The 19921-nt window shown below is 37.2% G+C and overlaps 1 protein-coding gene across 2 annotated transcripts in view; it reads left to right on the forward strand.

The window, feature by feature from the left end:
- Positions 1-19921, forward strand: part of LRRC49 (leucine rich repeat containing 49) — a 40567-nt gene that overhangs the window by 10557 nt on the left and 10089 nt on the right. For both annotated transcript variants that reach the window (XM_066196151.1, XM_066196150.1), the window contains 4 exons: positions 3230-3291; positions 9065-9212; positions 15982-16065; positions 18829-18980. In XM_066196151.1, coding sequence (XP_066052248.1) covers positions 3230-3291; positions 9065-9212; positions 15982-16065; positions 18829-18980 — 446 coding nt within the window. The remainder of the gene's footprint in view (positions 1-3229; positions 3292-9064; positions 9213-15981; positions 16066-18828; positions 18981-19921) is intronic.

The following is a 19921-nucleotide window of genomic DNA, read 5'->3' on the forward strand; positions in this document are numbered from 1 at the left end:
TTAGTTCCTGGTCCCCCGTTGCTGCTGAGCCTTTCTTTTCTTCAGTTTCTGCTATTTGCCAAGGAGGAATTGTTTTTACATCTCAAAAATAAGAAATTTCTGCTCATTGCTGATTCTGCCACTGTGCCTTCCCCTGTCAGTGAAGTTATCTCAAATTCTCTTTGCTTGTAGCTTCTGCCTTTTCAGTCCTCTCAGGTGCAGCTTGTACTTTCTGCTGTCGCGAGTAGAGAGTCGGCATGAAATTTAAATTAGTGACTTACAGACTTGGACTCTGTGCTGTACCTCAATGTTTTAGTGTTTCCTGGCAGAGACAGTGTTTCAGAAGATGATGTTCTCTTCAGTGAAATATTTATTTTGCTGGTTGGCCTGTGGGTTTTTTTAACTGTTCTTGTTGCTGATATCTTTTTGGGTTTTTACTCTGATTAAATTCTAATGAAATATAGTTTTGTGTGTGTGGATTGTTTTATTTTTCATTGAATAGTAATTTTAGCAAGTATGGCACTAGCTCTGTGTTTAAGGTTTGCATACACATTGTATTGTCTAAAACTCTTAAGCAAATATGGCTTGTAAAATAAAATATTGTTCTTATGCTAATGGTAGGCATTGTCTTCTGTGTGTACAACGATGTGCATGTATTTCTTTACTTACATTTGGTTTTTTTTTTTAATGAAAGCTACATTCCTTTTGTATGGAAATTCAGATTCTGCTGCAATAGGAAATTACTAAAAATGCAGAAATATGGAAAGAAATATATCATTCTGTGGAAAGAATATCCAATATAGTTTATTTCTGGAGTGCTCAAGTATCTGAGGGAGGGGGACTATTTTTCTTTAAAGTGAAGTTTAAGTTCATGTGGTTAACTGTGCAGGTGGAAGAGATATTTTAATCATGATATTGTTATTATGTAGCACTTAACTGCAAAATATTCACTCCTAAGCTCATGAAAAGAACTTGGTTACTGTGCTTTCATTACTCAGTTACTCTGACAATGCTCATTATGAACCAAGCTTTTTAAACCTGGTGATTCCTTCAAAAAGAATCTAAAAACAATTTAAAAAATAAATTGCTGTTCTAAAATAATATTTAAAAATCTGATTTAAATAACTTAGCATTTTTTGGTGACCCTTCCTTATTTTTCACATGCCTCCCTTCATCCTGCCCTAAGTGTATTATTTTTGTGTAGGAAAGATGATGATCTCATTTGTCAAGAAAAATAAGGTTCCATACTGAACTTTCTGCCCTTTGTAGTTAACTGTATTGAATAACTAAAGTTATCCAACTGGGTCGTAGTTGGTTTGAGGAATTAAATCTGCAGTCATCCTTTACAATCCACTGGCCTCGGACTACCAGTTTAGGGACTGCTTTTTGTCTTTGAGCTTTTCACTACAGACTGAAAATCCTTTAGTCATAAGTAGTTATTTTTGTAAGGATGAACTCCAGTTGATTCAAAGCTGTAGGATTGGCAGAGGCAGTCCTGGGGTTTGGTTTATAGCAGAAGAATCTTACAGGATTGAAGTGTATTCAGAGAGTCTGACTGATCAGGAGAATAGCAAACAGAATAAATGATGACAATGAGTCTCATATGGCATCAAAAGCACAGATCTATACATACAATGAGATATGAAATATCTACTTATTTTCCATACAGTTGTGAGTTAGGGCCTCTGTTAGGAAGATTATCTGTATTTTTCTTTGTAAGACTGACCTCCTTGTTTGCGGTATTAAAAATTTAGCATTTTGAGTTTTGTCATGTGCAGTTTGATCTTAGGCTTGAAGGAGGACTGGTTAAGGTGTTCACCATTTTTTCAGGAAAGAACTCCTGCCCTCTGTCCACCTCACTGTAAGACTTTTCATCAAAATTGAAGTAGCTGGAGGTTTGTGGAGGTTTCTTTAACAATCCTGTCTAGTGTTTCCTGCCACACTGATGACACTTGCAACACGTTTACAAGACATTTACTTGCTGTTTTACAAGACAGCAACACATCATGCTGGGAAATTTGTCTTGAGGTGTAATTACTCTGTATTTCCCAGTGATTACTTGAAATAATTTCTGCTTAAGCATTACTGTGCACAACCCTATAATGCCTGTCTTCATGTGTGTATCCACCTGTCTCATGCGTGCCCACCCTTTCAATCATCACCACCACTTGGGACAGGGGGATACCCAAATGTACCTCTGTTGTGAACTCAGTCTCTGTGGTATGGTCTGGGAGGACTCAGGACAGTTCTGAGTTTTGCAACTGCAGACTTGACCACATAAGCCCTGCTCATCATATCCAGCAGTGACTCTCAGCAGCTTTGTTAGCTTAAATTTAGTGTTTCATTAATAGGGGCTGCAGGGTTTGTCTGAGCTGCCTTTGTTTACCTGTGTGGAACGAACTGTTCTGGACTGCTGTGTGGGCATGACAGAAATCTGATGGATAGAGGAAGAGTTGTAGGCTAAAACCAAGACACTGAGCTATGATGATCCTTTCCCAGGTTTGTGTCCTCTGATTTCAAGTTGGAGTATGGTCATTGTTAGGGTAAGGAGATGCAGGCTTAGAATTGAGGGGTTGAGTGTGAATGGCTTGTGAATCCCTGCAGACTGTGCTGTCTGTCTAATATAGATTTCATAAATGAAGTTTGGTTATATTTGTTATGTTTCATCTTACTAATATTTGAGCTATTTGCTATTTAGATGTTTTCTGCAAAGGCATTTAGTGGCAATATTAAGTTTAGAGTTTCTTATTCTGTAAACTCATACCTTCTTTTAAATGTGAATTGTAAAGATTGTAAAGGTGACAGAGTCCTTCAGATCATTCTCTGACTGGAGAGTCACTGCTGTTTAGAAGTGCTAATTGCACTGCTGTATTGCACTTCAAAAACCTTATTTCAGCAAGCTCTTTTTTTTTTTTTTTTTAAAGCATGTTTATCCTGCAGCTTACATGCTGAGACAGCACCTTGGCTTATTTCCCAAAAGCCTGTTCAAAAAGCAGCAGCAGCAGCCATACCCTCCTTTTCTTTAAGATCATTTGCTTTGCAAGTGATGCAGCGTGTTCTGCAGAGTGGGATCTGCACTGAAACACTCCCTTGCAGTCTGCATTAGGGAGAGATGGAGCTGCACGTCCAACAGAAATCAATGTTGCAGCAAGGTTACAGCATTTAGAAATGAAAGCATTTCATCAGGCCAAGTAAAGAGGCTCAAAAGACACTTCCAGCTGCTGAATTTATGCCTATCTTTTCTTTCTAGAAAGATGTGGATACTTTGCCCTGTCTCCAGCGTCTCTTCCTCAGCTTCAACAATATATCTAGGTAAGAGGAATAGCAGTTTGCTTCCTATCAGTTATTTGAAGTATCCTACTGGAGCTGTATTTCATGAGAATTTGAATTCAAACACTGTGAGTACAGATGCTTTTTTCCTTACCTAACATGTCAGATAAAAACACAATCAGGCCATTGTGTATTTTCTACTTTAAGTATAAAAATTCTTGAAACCCTTTGCATTTAAATGTAGTTTTACTACGAGTATTCTACCGAGAAACATATTTTTAATTGATTATTATACTGTTTATAGTGGTCAAAATTAAAAGTGGATTTGTAAATACGTTGTTTTGCTGTTAACCTAGTTGTCTGTTAAAGCAGCATTATGCAAGGTACAAATTATATTTAACATTCCATCACTGTATTTCTGGAGTTATGCAAACTGCTGAGTCAGATTCTGCTTGCTATGGGTAAATTATTTCATGCTTGTATTTTACTTGTCCATGTATTAATAAAGTCTGAAAGGTATATTCATGGTTCTCTTTCAGACCAGATGGCAGAAGCAAAATAGCTCAACTCACAAAGCTGGGCTTCTATAGTTTCAAGTAACTAAGAGCATTTTGTTATAAATAGAAATGTTTGTCTTCTGTGCCTTTTCATATTAATGCATTTTTGAAGTCTGCCTTTATACTCGTGCCAGTATTTGAAAAAAAAAGCCAAGTGCCTGCATTATCTTCAGTTTGGTATGTCCTTTTTTTAATCCCTTGATCACCAGCAGCTTTCTTTGTTTAGAATCAAATAATTAAATGTGGGGTAGGGGAAGATGCTTCGTGTTCTAATTACTGGAGGTGCCATGCCATTACTGTGGTATCTGCTTTCTCTGTAAAATGTACTTAGTGGGAGCTTTTATTGTAGTAGCTACTCAAACATTTTATATTGACCTGCATTATGTTATTTGCTGACAGCTCCAACCTGCTTGTCTGTGTTCCTTAGGTTCTTAAAGTACAAATGCAGTACATCTTAAATACTCATGGCTGTTAAACATTTAAAAACAATTCAGAGATGAACTGCAGGAGTCTCTTATGCTCTTCCCTTAGTTAATTTGCTACTCTTATTTTCTGTTTTAAATTGGCATGGTGAAGAGAGAGGGGTTACCATCTTGCTTCTATTGAATCATTTCCAGAATTGAGACTTGCCTTTGTTTCTGGCTTTCTAAAAAAAGTCTCAGGTTGGCAGGAGCAAGGAGAGGACTGCAGCAGCCTGGCTCCCTCGCTGTCAGGGAGCATCACTGCAGTCAGGGAAATTGCCGTGTCTTTGTACAGACTTGGTGTGTTTTGTGTAGCTTTCTGACTGCTTTCTCATACTGTTTTATGCAAATTCATGTTATTTTTACAGTGTTCAAAGAGGGGAAAATGTTTGGAATTTTCTGTGAGGTTTTGATAGATTTCTCAAAGTTTGTGATCAGTAGCTTACTTCTTGGTACTATGTCAGAATTTTTGTCATTTATTCATGGGGGCTTTAGTTGGTCTGTTGCTTGATCTAGTCTTAGGTTTCTTGTAAGCTACAAATGCTAATCTAGATCATAAATGGAAATATATAATTTGGTTTGAGTTTGCAGTTGGAATAGGTATAAAAAAATCTTAACGTTAAACAAAAGATATTGCTTTTCTATAAACTTTGTATATGCAAGTGGGTAGATAGGTGGATGGATAACTAACTCTCTATTTACCAGTCATTATTTTAAAACACACAAATGAAAAATTTCTTTTAATCACATCCAGCTTGGATTTTTTTAAAAAATAAACTTTTACAACATATAGCAATTCTGAAGGCTAAAACCCCCTGTAATTCCTTATTTAGAGTTTTGTAGTAGATATGTTTCCTACCAGAGAAATGATTAAATATTACAAGTATATTCTTGACCGTCTGTGTTCTGATGCTTGGCTTGATACTCTTTGAACTGACTGAGGGAGTTCTATGCAACCATAACACCAGCGAACTGCTGTGCTCTATCTGACCATTCCTACACCCTTTTAAATGGTTTTTTATGCTTTTGAGTCACTTACCCCATTTACTGTGGACCATAGGATAATTTGAAAAATTATTTTTCCTAAAAACAGCTCTGCCTATACAACTGAATTTTGTTTGACAAGCAAATTAGTGCACAAACACTCTAATTAATTTATCTGTAGGTGCATAAAAAACGCCCCCTGCAAATGGAAACAAACAGCAAAATTGCCAGAACTTAAATATATTTGTTACAATATCATTGCAATATTTTATTACTGTTCATTTTTTAAAATAGCATTTTTAAGGCAATGCTTCCATGGAAAGATGTTCTTGTTTCTATTTTTGTGTCAGTGAAAATCCTTGAGTCGTAAATTGATACATTGTGGCATACTGAATTAATATTTCAGTAGAAGACTGGGGAATGCCATAAAAATTGTCACTATTTTAGGCATGAGGATCTACCACAGGTTTCATCACTATGTTCTTTTTACCTCATACTTCAGAGAAGGGCTCAGAACGCTGCTGCTTCTCTGCAGAACTTTTAGTATAAAAGGATATATTGGCAAGATAATGTAAGCTAAAACTGAGCTTGATGCTGGTAGGAAACAAAGGAAGTCCTGTTTCTGGCTTCAGCCCAAAAAAAGCTCAGCAGTTACACACTGAAGGCGTTTATACCTGATGGCTGAAGGCAATATCTATATATGGAACTGGCTGTGAGAAAAAATGGGAGAAATCCCATTTTTAATTTGTCATGTGGCACAGGGAAGAGATTGCAGTAACATTTGCAGGAAATATTTGCCACAGAGATTCAGAAAGAAAGTTGTTGCTCATATTTGAACATGTGAAACTATGGAAGACCATTTTTTGGTCTTGGAAACAAAAGATATATTTTCAGTGTTATGCTGCTGTCTGGGTCAGCATTATGTTGGCTTTTTCATTTAGTCTAGGCATATGGAATAAGTTGGATACAAGCTCATGTAATTCTTGTTCTTCATTTGGTTGCTGAATTGGAAACCTGAGAGAAGCAATGTTCTTAGCCTAATGAAAACAGGGAAGTATCTTTTTACTCAGCAAGACAAAAATTTATAAATCTATTGTTAGATGCTTGAACAAAAGCAGGTAAAGGGGAATGAAAGGTTGATGACAGTTACATGTGTTTTCATAGGTAGTTTAGTAGTTAGAAACATGGAAAATCACAAGTTTTCTTCTTTGGGTGTTTTTGAACATACAGTTCCCTCTCAGGTGTTCTTTCAAACTATAGTAAGGATGTTGCCTTCCTTCTCTATTCCAGTGCTTTTCCCCTTTGTGCAAGGTGCTTTTAAAAATTGATGCAAATGCCTAGAGAAAGAACTATTGTCTCCCTGAACACGCAGGTTAAAACAGAAGACAAATATTCCTGTGTCCTGTGAATGTGTGTCACTGGTGTAGGTTGAGCTCCAGAGTGCTCTGCTGTTAAGTAATTGCTGCATTCTGATATGAGGCAGGAGAAGTGGATTTGTGTCCCTTTGGCAGAGGGGAGAACTGGATACAGGACTTGGAGCATGCACACAAGATGAAAAACTGGTCTATTCTGAAAAGATTTCCAGAAAATGCTTTCTGATAATTTAGCCCAAATTTGTGACTTATTTCTGTGTTGCTGAAATTACAATTTTAGCGAAGATAATTTACATAAGAAGAACGGAAATGAGAGGTGGTTGTCTCCTGCAGGAGAAGGTCTTTTGGAAAGAGAATCAGACATTCCACTTGAGAAGATTGACTGAGGCAGTCTGACACAGCACCATCCAGAGCTGCTTTGTATTTCCTGAGCAGGTTAAAGAGTCCTTTGTGGTGAGCAGAGGCTGGAGAGAGAGAGCCTTGAGACACGGCCTCTGATTCCTGTCGAGTGCTCACCACGGGGCTCTGTCCCAGCAGTCAGTGTGCTGGGAAGCCAACAGAAGCTTGGTTGTAAACTATGCAATCTGTTTGGGAATTTAGCACTTTAAAGCTTTACTTAGTTTAGGATTGGGATACCAGTGTGACAAGTACAGTATATTAACTTTTCTACATGGAATTTCTCAAGCTCTGGTTTTTCGTATGTGTATACAAAGATGTGAAAACAGTTTTTTGCACTACTGTTTCTTTCTAAAATTGAGCTGCTAATAGGGCAGCTAAAAGCAGGATAAAGCAAGCACATCTGTTTTTAGATCCAGAGTGAATGTTCTGGCATGCTGAAGCAGTGAGAATTTCAAAGCACAGCAGTATGTGTAAGTGGAAGGTCTTGAAAACATACCAGCAAGCTTTCAACTTTTCTGTCATTTCCTGAAGAAATTGTTTTTATTAAAAATCTTTAAATCATATGTAATGAAAGAAGTACTGTTTTGTTAAATGTTTAGTAGTGAGTACTTGGAATAAATATATTTAATGCTTTTAAATATATTTCCACTTAAAAATAGTTTTGAAGCCAGAAGATTTTAATATTTTTCAAACAAAACGTGTTCTAGATCAATGGAAATTCAGACTCTGTGGTTTTCTGTTCTAACATGTTTGAGCTTGCCTTACTAACTTCTGTGTCATTTGGGAAGATTATCTTTTATCTTTAGGACATATTGAGTATGTATTTTAAGTGATGTGTCAGCCTGATCTTCCCAAAATGTGCCTCCATAAGCTGTTTTCTGGAAAGGAAACAGGATCATAAAAAGAAACAGAAAATTAAGCTTTTAACTACATGTACAAAATAGCCAGTTCTTCAGAGATCCTAAGAACTTTGACTGTCTTTGTCACAATCTAGCCATAGTTCGTTTTCCTTTGGTTTTTAGGTTGTTTTCATGCACTAAGCACAAAGGCAGTTAATACTTTCCTCTTTACTGTCACTTTTCTGCTGTGCCTTTTGAGTGTACAGTGCTGGAGCTCCTTGCATGCTGCACCAAGTGCATGAATATAGCTATTGCAGCTTTATGCAATGACAGTCTTAGAAATGAACATCTGTACTGCATATGATTTCTGAGCACTAGGTTCAGAGCAGACTTAAGGTTTGACTTGACTTAAGGCAGACTTAACTTTTGAAGGCCAAAGGACATAAGGCTGTGTGCAGTGTCATACATACATTATAAACATGTTATGGAGTCTCATTTATTCCTATAACTGTTCAGGTTTTTTTATTAAAATCCAGTCAAATAGTTCTCGGTTACTTAAAAATACTAAATATCTGAGCTGCTTTCTTTTTGCATTTCATTTTCAATGAAAGGAACACTAGAGAGGTTATGCATCTTGAAATGTATTTTACACAGGTCAGTTATTTTTGGCAGGTAACCAAATCTGATGTATTCTAAGAAGCCAGCAGGTTAGAGTTTGTAGACTGAACTCAAAGTAATGGACTAATCTGTTTTGAAGATTATGATGCTTTTGTAGTTGTTTTACTTCCAATATTAATGATAATGCAAACACCTGGGATCATTTTGTGATATTTGTGGTTGACTTTCTTTCCTTGTACATTCCAAGTTTTTCATGCTGCCTTTTATGGCAAATATGCCTGTTATCTTTCCGAATATGAATTTATATGTATCATATTTTTGCAGGGAGGTTGATTTAAATACTTTCATATTTCTCCTTATTCTGCATCTGCATCTCTTTTTACCTGAATGTGAAGGGACTAAAAAATTTACCAGCAGCAGCCGCTGGTATTTCAGAATACTTGTATTTATCATACGCAGTATTGATGAGTGGAAGTGTTTCAGTACAGTTAAATATTTATGTTCTGTCCTTAAGAAATAACATCTTCCATCTCAACATTATTCCTACTCCATGACATTAAAACTTTAAACTCTTTTGGTTACAGTTTTGAGGATATTCTGTGCCTTGCTGATTCCTCATCCTTGTCAGATATCACCCTTGATGGCAATCCAATAGCTCAGGAGACATGGTACAAACACACTGTTCTCCATCATATGATGCAGCTCCGACAGCTAGATATGAAGAGAATCACAGTAAGAAATTTCTGTTTTCATCAAATTTAATAGATACTTTAAATCAGAAGTAAAATTTAGGGGTTTCTATGTATATGTGTGTATTAAAAATACAAACTTTTTCTTAATTTAGTATGGAATGGTGAAGTAGACATTACAATATTTAAAATTTTAACCCTTTTCTTTAGTTGACTATTAAGTAAGGGTTTGCATTTTTACTTAATTTAACATGTTTATTTTGAAGCGCTAAAACTCTTCAGCAGCAAATGCTGTATGTTCAGCTGCTATTTGACATGAGAGAGCCTGCAAAGCGTTTGGTTAGGATCTTTGCCGATTTGTTGGATGAGAAGGAACAGCACATTTCTTCCAAAGGAATGGTCTTTTTGCCCTAAAACTGCTGTAATTGGTATCTTTTATTTAAGAATTTAATTGGTTTCTTTAATCAGCCTCCCTAGGGAGATCGGGTGATCACACAGTGTGTGTGTCTGTCTGTATTTCTCTCTTCCTAACCTACTGTCCCCGATAATTTCTGTTTCTGCTGCTCAAGTAACCTTGATAAGGAAGAGAGGACCTGCATGTAACTCAGTCTCCTACAGGCTTCTTGAAAATCCACTTCAGAGGATGAAGGACAATCACCAGGGTTTTACCACGATGCCACCTATTTTGTCTTTTCATATAGGAATAGTCTTGGTAATTCTTCTGTGCTTACTCAAAAGTGATGTGTGAGCATGATTTCTTACCAGAGAAATCTAGCAGCGAGCAACATGATACAGTGGTAACTTTTTGGACCAGGTGCTGATACACACACTTGCTTTTAAATGCTCATTTGCTTTGTGCAAAGGCTGTACAGCGTTGCAAATCGCAGCTGATGCTTTTTCAAAGAGCCAGTTAGGCTGAAAAGTGTAACATGTATGTGGAAAATGGTGATTTTAAAAAGAAAATGATTGGGACATGAGAGTTTTGCTCCCATCATTGAAAATACTAAATATTTATTTGGTCACAGATATTCTAAGCTACAGGGGTTTTTCTACTGACTTAATAATTGCTAATTACTTTGCTTTTAAAAACTTGTTTTATCAATATTATATCAGAAACTTGATTTGAATAAAGAAAATCTCTCTCCATCTCCTCACCTTTACCCTTGTCAAGAGGGGATGGATCCTGGTGGAAATATCAGTGATGGGAAAAACTGTAGAAAGAGCTCAAACTCCTTTTTAGAGTCTGAGATCTATATGGGGGAAAAATTATCAGAAATGCCAGCCATGGGAAGAACTGAAATCTGAGTTTGCACCTTGTTAAACATCAGAGAATCAACCACAAAGACAAAAAGCCATAGAAAATCAGGCTTCACCAGTTATGCTGCTCATAAACCTACTTGTAAAAATAATGTTTTGCGCTCTTTATTTGCCTTCTGTTTTTGAGCCTTTTAACATTTTTCTCCACGTAGAGGGTGCTGTATGTTTTCTCCAATAAAAACTGCTACCCAGATAATCGTATGACTTAAGAAACTGGGATTTAAAGGAAAATAACAAGTATCATGGGATTTGTGGTAAAATTAAAGAGCTGGCAATCCCAAATCCAGCCATTCTGCCTAGCGCTGCAACATGCTGCTGCCATCAGCTATAAGGGAAATCTAACCTGGTGGGGGAATGGACTTGCAGTGTTGAGTATGTGATTTGCACTCTTGATTAGTGTAAGAAACCAAACTCTAATTACGTTTATAGGATCTTTTATTCATCAGCCTGAAGAACATTTAGGCCATTTTGAACTTTAGCATTGCTTTGTCTCATAACAAACTGAGAGTTGGAGGATTGTTGGTTTTTTTTCTGACCAGAAATTCTTCACTAACTTGTTCAGAAGCTTTTCTGCTCAAGAACCGAGTTTTAGACAATTGTTAGTTCTGATTTTAACTCTTCTTTTACTGAAGGATATTTTCAAAAGTTTGTATGAGACTTGGAAGCTTCATTCATGTTTGGTTTCAACAAGATACACGCTCTTTGGTGCCAGGCTTTTTCCATAGGATTCCCTGGAGAAAGGAGCCCTGGTGCAAAAATTTAATGACAACTGTCCCTGCCTTAGGGCACTATTCAGAAACATAGAGCTGCCATGCAAACCAAAGACATGTACTTGGAATAAAACATTTGTGCATTGTAGTTGTTTTAATAACGCTTAGGTTGGGGTAGATTTGCCTTCAGGCAAGGGATTGTATTGTATTATGACAATTCTTAAACCCCGACCAGTGTGGAAGCTGATGTTTTCTTGGCCACCTCATTCCTAAGCCAGCTTTGAAAGTAAGATTCAAGCTCTCGAACCACTGAAGCATAGACCCAGTAGTGGTGAAATCAGTGGAGGTTAAGAACCTGTAAGGCTCTTCATTTGTTCACAAGATGTTTTTCAGCTGAAAAGCCAACCACTTGGTGTTGTGTACCTAAAACATCAGCTCAATGGAAATATTTTGCTTTCTTGACCTTTGACAGCTCAGTCTGAAGGCTTGAAGACTGGGCAGGAGGCTGAATTACTGTGGCTGGATGGACTCCTGTGTTCACTTGTGTTCCTGTCAGTAACTCAGTTGCACCTTTAACCTCCCCTTAGCTCTAGGGTGATGGGACTGGAGGAATGGATCCATGGAATGGGCTTGTGTGGAGCCTTACACTCAGAGCAGGCTCAGGTTGCATTTGTGATTATTTACCTTGGTTAACATAGCATAATGGTTGTTTTTCTGGGGACTGGAGCTTTTTCACCCTGTTTTGTAGTTTGAAGCGAGCCTGCCCAGTGGTGCTTACGATTTGACTGGGACCTGTTTCTTTTCTTCCACTCTTTTGTAATAGTAAGCAGATATTGTCTGCAGATATGTAATAAAATATTTGAATATGATTGAAATGTGTACATATTCCTTACTTAGGAGTCACATAACCAGGACCATTTGCTATCCATCACTTCAAACAGACTTCCTCAAGAGCATTTGCTAAGTGTGTGTGTATTCCTGTATGTGTGTGTAAATATGATATGTAATGCAATTTTTTTAAAATGTTGCCAGATTGAAAGACAAGCAGTGTCTTTTTAGTAGTAAAGCTTTGCATTTTTCATTGAGGTTTTATGTGGTTTAGAAGCTTAAAGTAAGAGAGCTGTATTTGGTTTTGATTATTTGCTTAGACATTTCATTGCTGATCAGGGAGTAGGTTCTGCTTTATCCAGAACAGGACTCATTACTGTATTCCATCACTGCCATAAAGTGTTCGGAGGCTTTTTCTTTAAGGAGGGATGCCCAATTCTTTCTTTTCTTTCCACTGGGAATTAAGATTCTTGAGTGTGACTTAAATCGTGTCGTTTGTTGAAAGGACTTGTTTGAAGAATAGCGAGGCAGAAGTGAGGAGGAATGCGCGCATTCCGCTGTGCTCTGCCGCGGATCCTGGCGCATTGTGCCGAGGTTTCCCCTCGGGAGACCGGCGGTGCAGGAGCGCGCGGTGGCGGCAGGGGGCGCCATGGGCACGGGGAAGCCCGTACGGGCCCCGGCGGGAGCAGCCCCGGGGAGAGCGCTCCGGGACAAAAATCCTGTCCGTGTCTTTGTCATCGGGGACAAAAATCCTGTCCCTGTCCTTATCATCGGGGACAAAAATCCTGTCCCTGTCGTTATCAGGGACACGATAACGAGGGGAAACAGGTGACACGGGGAGAATGCTCCAGCTCTTCCGAAACCCTTTCTTAAAGAGAAGGGATGATAGCAAAGGTGAATTGTGGCAAGGTTATGTAGGGGTTTGTTTCCTAAAGTCTTTGGTACTCTCGGGGTTTTTCTGTGGGTTCCTGGGGAATGTGTTTTTTAAGATTGCTTGCACGTGTTGTGTAAGATTAACCAAGAAATGTATATGTAGATGTGATCCTTGATCTTAATTCAGAGATTTTTCACTACCACTCTGCCTTTATGAGTACTGAGTAAAGCTAAGGATGTGTTTTATTTTTTGGCTGAGCTAACTTCTTTTAGAAAAGGATTCGTGGTTTTTTTTAAATGTTTGTATTTAGGATAAACTCTTGATCAAGGAAAAGAGCCTTATTCAGTTAATACTCTTGTTAGAATGTAATTTGCATTAGTTGATTTTGATCTTGGTATGGGGACTGTTGGTAGGGAAGGTACAGGACTGACTCCAGTGGGGGCAGCAGACCCTCCTGCATGGAATACTCTGTCATAAGGTGCACGTCTGGACAGGATTAAGGGAAAGCTTTGAGAAGGAATATAGAATAAGAAGAGATCTGTTGAAGCTGAGAGAAAACTGATTTAGGGAGCTTTATGGATGATTGCCTTAAAGCTTGGGAAAAAACCACAGCAAGTTGTTTTAGAACAAATAAAATGAATGAAAGCTAACTTTCTATCAATGCCATTTTGTTATCTAGTTCTCACCTCCCCCAGTGTGAAACACAACACCAGCTCAGTTAGTTTGAAACTGAGTCTCTTGATGAATGGCCAGATGTTTTCTGCCACAAAAGAATGGATAGTTTCTGCTTCCTCTTCCTTGGTGGTAAAACTAGCTTACATTTCTCTTCTTTCTACATACCAATTTAATATAATCAAACTTCTAGGGAACAAGAAAAGTCCCTTAATTTAAGACTTCTAAACATACTTTGTTATTTGATATGTTCAATGTGTTGAAAAGTCAATAGAGAAGATGAAGACAAAATTGTAAGAAGCTTGTTTCTTTAGGAAGCCTGGTTTAAAAGCATAGATACACAGTCAAATAAAATTATTTAATTAAAAAATTTAAATTCCGTGAAAAATACCTAACCTTCTCTCTAAAGAAAGATATCGCTAATGTAGTTTGCTAGTGTTTACCTTTTATATTAAGACTTGTGTTTTTTACACAAAACATTAACAGAATAATGTAATACATAATTGGGGTAAACAGCTATAATGAGAATAATGCTTGTTGTTCCTAAAATTCTGAATCGTATCTTGAGGAACAGTACATTTTTATTTTGCATTATTAGCAATGCATTCATATTTGTGGCATGTTACCTGCATGGGGTTTTTTTAATGATTTTAGCTGGCCTCTGAACCATCCCATTCATGTGTTGGATTTCATTGTGTGGTATTTTGTTGCAGTGGCATCTAGAAGGCCTTCTGTATCTGTATGTGCTTTTATTTTGTTATTCAGTGGCTGAAGATCTCCTTTAACATGCACTATGGAAGTCCTCCTAACCTGGATTATGCTGTAATTCCATGCCACTAGCCCCTTGGAAATACCCTGTTTAGGAACAGCTTAAAAGCCCAGTAGCAGAGGAGGCTGCCAACAGAACTTCACCAGCGAAAGACAAGTTGCTTTGAGAATAAATTAATGATAGTAATGAAAGTTAGGGGCTTTCCAGTTAGTGTTCCAAGGAAATTCTTGCGTACAAGAAACATCTTACTCTGTCCAAGGCCTCATGCCTTACTGTGCACTGAGGTACTCCTCTTGTTTAAGGTAAGATATTAAGATAGTCATGGAGGAACAGCTTGAAAATCTGTTGTTTAACCCCTTTTCAGACTGATGCCCAACTCCATGGTGTGTCAGTGGGTTTCAGGGGGACCATGCATAGATCAGAGTAAGTCTGCTACATGCACTGACCTTCTTATGGCTTGAAAATTGTTTTCTTAAAAATGTAATGGCCATGCTAAGTGTGAAGTTCCTGTTTTATTTTATCTTCCAGTAAGCACTCAGCCATATGCTTAGGGGTTCTTACAATGCTCTAAACATTGCATGTTTTATTTATGTAGAAATTTTGACGTGTCAATATGTCTTACTAGTTGATGGTGCTTTCTGTTCATTTTTGTTTGTTAATTTTGTTAACATATAACTTTTCCAGAAAATGAAAAGGTTTGGACAGGAGCTTTCTATTTTGAGGAAATGAAAACACTTTTCATATGTTCTGGGAAGACACTTCAATAGAAATGCCCAAATGGCATGTGAAGTAAATCAAAATAAGTTAAAGTATGCTTCCCAAATATTTGTGTTGGAAGGACTCTACACTTTTTACTTCACAGTGAACATTTCTTTTGTTACTTGGAAATATATGTTCTAAAAATACTGTGCTGTGAGAATGTTTAGACTTCTGTAAACAAGGGGTATCCAACCTAATATGGGTGTATTGCAGTATCAAATTGCTCTACCAGGAAAATGAAGCAGCTTCACTTTCATTGTTTAGAAATCAATGGCTTTCTTCTTGAGATTTCATCATTAGGCAATAATATTGATGAGACATAAGGGTCATGGAATAGCTAACTTGGAAAATGTTTTGTTCTTCTCGAGTTCTGTTGTTGATTGAGGAAAGCCAGGCCCTGGAAACAGTTTAAAATTATGAAAATCAATCCTGGATTATGATTCAAGCATAAATAGAACCCAGGTTTTTTGCTCTGTGTGGTTTTTTTACAAAAAAATAATCCTGCTAATTGCAAAAACTACTGCAAAGATACAAAGATGTATTGCACTGTCATATCTGAAAATACTTTTCATGGTCATACTCACCATATGCTTTATACTTTTTCAAGGACTCTTACATATATTACTTTTAACTAGCTTTATCTTCAGCATTTATAGCTGATTAGCTATTTGTTCCGGTTTTCTTGACTTATTTATAATTAACAATTTTATTTGTTTTAACAGTATTTTGAAACATTAAGATGATAAAATTTCTAAAACTATGTTGAAATGAAAATTTCCATTTCAAATATCAACACAAGAACATAATTTATCAGTAATACTTTTCAGAACCAGCTTGGTTCCTCCCTTTAGGAATTTGTTTGTTTTTCTTTTTTTTCATCCAGGAAGAAGAAAGACGTATGGCATCTATTGCAGCAAGGAAAGAGGAGGAAAGGAAGCGTGAAAGCCACAGACAGACCTTGCTTAAGGTATTTACTGTCTGTGGCTGTTCTAAGGTTACTGTAAACCAGTTTATAGCAATAATTTATATCCAAATTCTTTTGCTGCAGATATTATATATCTTAATATGCCTCTATCTATTTTTACAGCTTCAGTAGTGCACTCCATGACTGAAACTCTGTTCTGTCAAATATGTGAGGTCCACTTGAGCAGAAATCCCATGCTGAACACGAGTGTGATACATGTCAGTGGATGGCAAACTTCATTGTCATAAATCCAGGCTAAAGCAAAGGATTTCTCCAGGGATTTCACATTTCTTGGTCTCCCCTTTTCAGGTGACCACTGACTGCAGCCATGCAGCGTGTTCTGAAGTAGTTTTTCCTTCTTTTTTTTTTCCTGTTGAAGTTGTTCCTTTCTGTGGATAGAGTGAAGGGGCCCTGAGGCCACAGGCAGACCCCAGCAGTTGTCTCTGTCAGCAGAGCTCTGCTCTATCTTATCTCCCAGCCCAGCTGGCCTGGTTGGTGCTGACACACACGGGACAGAAGTGCCTCTCCAGGGGAGACACAGGTGCCCTCCAGAATGTTCCTCATGGGGCTGCTGACTACATGAGCTGTGCTCCTAATAGGAGACTAAAGTTCAAGAGTCTAAGAGTATCTACATTCCGTTTGCTGTGTGAATATCACTATTTATCTCCAAATCCTTTTTTTTTTTTTTTTTTTTTCAAGAAAAAAGGTGCCTACATTTTTTTGTCACCCAGTAATGCCTGTACAAACAATCTCTTTCAGTTTGGAAGTCAAATAAACAAAAAAATGTTCATGTCTATATTAAGTTTCCAAGGTAAAATCGTATTTCATTAAGGGGATTAGATTGGATTAGTTGCAGGAGGCCATAAGAAGTGTAGCAAACATATATAACTGAAAAATAAAAGACACAAACAGAATGTTAACAGTATGTTAAAAGACGTTTTAAGTATATTAAAAACCCCAGGATCCTAAACATATGAATGGGGGGGAAAAATTTCATGTCCAGTGATTAAGAATATGTTTTGATTTCCTGTATATTTTTATCCTTCTATATTTCTGTTTGATTAAAAAAAAAAATTAATATTAAAAAAAACCAGCTTAGATACAGTATAGGGGATGTTTTTGGGTTTTTAAAGCAGTGTTGTTGTTTGGTTTTGATATTTCTTCTTTCCCTGTAAAATAGTCATGTATCTAAAGTCTCTTCAGATTTTGAAGTGTTGGTGCCAGATCTTAGTAGCATAAAGAAATGGAAAATTAGTAAATAATTGTCACATACGGCATTGTCTCATGCTGTTGGAAATTTCTCTATGGCTAGAAAAATAACCAAGCAGGTATTTATTTGTAGTTCATGTTCTCAACCACTGATGTAATATTTCCTTGTATCAGAGGGATTGTTTGTCTTGGTGGCCTAGAATTTTGAGGTGCTTTTTGCTGGTGGAAAATTCCCTTAGAGGAAAAAGTATTTTTAATGCCTTGTGCCATCATTACTCAATTTCAACATTACATTTTAGACTTTAATTTAATCAAAGTATTTTTTTATCTTCAAATAGTTAAGTGGCATAACAGTCAAATACCAATATTTTTCTTATGATTTGATGATTTTGTAGATCTTTCCTTTGTAAATGGGTTCTTATGATTCAGGCTTTTTTCCTGTCCCACACCTTTGAATTGAAGGATTAAATATGCTCATGGATACAAAGTCCAGCAAAGCCAGCTGGGAACTGTAGGTTTCTTCATAGGTAAATCTGAAAAAAAATATTTAGAGATCTGTGTTCTGTAACTTTCTTTTACCATCACTTTTCTCCAACATTTCTTATGCTCCGTGAAGTGTAAATGAAGTTATAAGCACTTGTTCAGTAGCAAACAATTGTTGTTTTCCTTTATGCACCACATCGAAAATGTGCATTTCAGCAATGTCATCCCTTCTTTTTCCCTTGCTGATACTTGTCTGCTCAAACAGCAGAATTTCTTCATCTTTTTTTCCAGACTTCTTTTTTATTGCTTCCAGCCCACTCTTCTGGGAAAGATTGAGATGTACTTTGAAATGTATAGAGAATGCCATTCCTTTCCAACAGTGGTTGAATTTAGTATTTACTGGAACAAGAGAACGTTACTGCTAACAGAATCTTCACACTTGTAAAATTTGCTTTTTGTAAAATGAATTCATGGAAGTTTTTGGAGTTCTGTAGGAATCCAGCAGCCCACATCTGAGGGCTAACAAAGTAGTAGAGCTGTACAGTAATTGAGGTTGAGACCTTAACCCTTGAGAACAAACAGAATTTTCTAAAGATTGTTCTGATAAAAACCACTGATGATTCCAACTTCCCCCCCTTTCTGTGACATGGAGCTCAGTCATCATGGAAGTCTCTTAAGTGTTGAGCAACTAGTGCTCTCTAACCAGAAAGCATCAAAACTCCCTGGGCAAATGGAACATGAAATAGACTTCTGAGCTCTTTAAAATGGAAAAACTTGCAGAAGTAGCAGTTTCCATGTCCTAAGTAGCTTACCATCATGCTTTCATAAGCTGTGGATTTATTATGTTACTTTTCTTGTTTCTTTATTGCAAATTTTGTGAAATTATTTGCTGGCACTTATGCAAAATAGCACTAGAATGATGCATTGATATTAATGCATAACCACCATCCACTAGTACAGCTTCTTCAATGTGAAACATTTAAAATGTTTTGCTTCAGCGGCTTATTTCAGAACAAAGCAATGTGTTAATCCTGCCCTGCCATGCCTTGTGATGAGTGGTGTCTCTTGTTTCAGGAAAAGAAGCGGTTAACGATCGGTAACATCGCTCGGCAGTGGGAGGTCCAGCAGAACCGAATTGCTCTTGAGGCTTCTTTAAACAAAGATAAAGAAAATGAGCCCTGCCAGATCAATGGCAGTGCTACATATGTATTTCCTGAAGAAAGCAGGTATTTTATTGGGTGATACTTTTACCTGTTCATGTCTTAAGTTCCAGGTTACTACTTCTCAACTCTGAGATCTCACTGTATTTCATTATGGAAAGTACTATATATGCAAATCAACCCTGAAAAGATGGTTTACTTTGCTTTTGACCATTAGTAACAAGTAACATGTTTAAAAAGAAATAGAACAGCAGCTCATTGCCTAAAGAAGTGCAAGCTAAATTATTATGTGATTTTGCTAAATAAAGGACAACTTCATGTTTACCAGAAATGTTAAGTGTGAATTCCTGAGCCTTCTTGAGGCTGTAAATTTCCTTAGCAGCTTAGATTGTTGCCTTCAGTTTAAGGTTTATGAAGGTTTGTAATCTCTTTGTATATCAAGAGTTGTTTCATAGCTGTATTCAGGCTCTTCATTTTGAACTGCAGCATCTTTTATGGGACTGCTTTTACACCCATGCTTTTTTAACAGTTGCAGTTACCAGACTTAGTTTTATTCTCAAGATGACTTTAGTATTCTTGGTTAAAAATATATTCTTTTTGCTTATTTGCATCTAAAAAGATGGTCATGTGGCCAGAAGCCATTGCAGAACCCACTTAACGAGCAGTGTGTGCCTTGTATTGGCTAAAACCAAAGTAGCACTTCAAACTTGGTTAGCTCAAGCAAATGCCTAAAAAATTAGTCTGTGCAAATTCAATAGCAAGTAGAGCTTCCTGCTGTCCCTGGTCAATGCTGGAAATGTCAGGGATGCTCAGGAAGTCTTTGTCTCTCACAAGAAGAACCCATCTGAGTTTCAGTCTATTATGGCTGGAACTGGTTCTTATCTCCAGTCAAGTGCTACATCTTTTGAAATCTTTTGAAACACTTTTTCCTTAGCATTTCAAAATTGCCATCATCTTTTCTATTCTTGTGCTTCCAAAGCTTTCCCCTGAATGCATTTACCCCCTGC

The sequence above is a fragment of the Chamaea fasciata genome, unplaced genomic scaffold, assembly GCF_029207755.1.
Source record: "Chamaea fasciata isolate MVZ Bird 193981 ecotype frontalis unplaced genomic scaffold, bChaFas1.0.hap1 SCAF_14, whole genome shotgun sequence".
In the NCBI taxonomy this organism is placed as follows: Eukaryota; Metazoa; Chordata; class Aves; order Passeriformes; family Sylviidae; genus Chamaea; species Chamaea fasciata.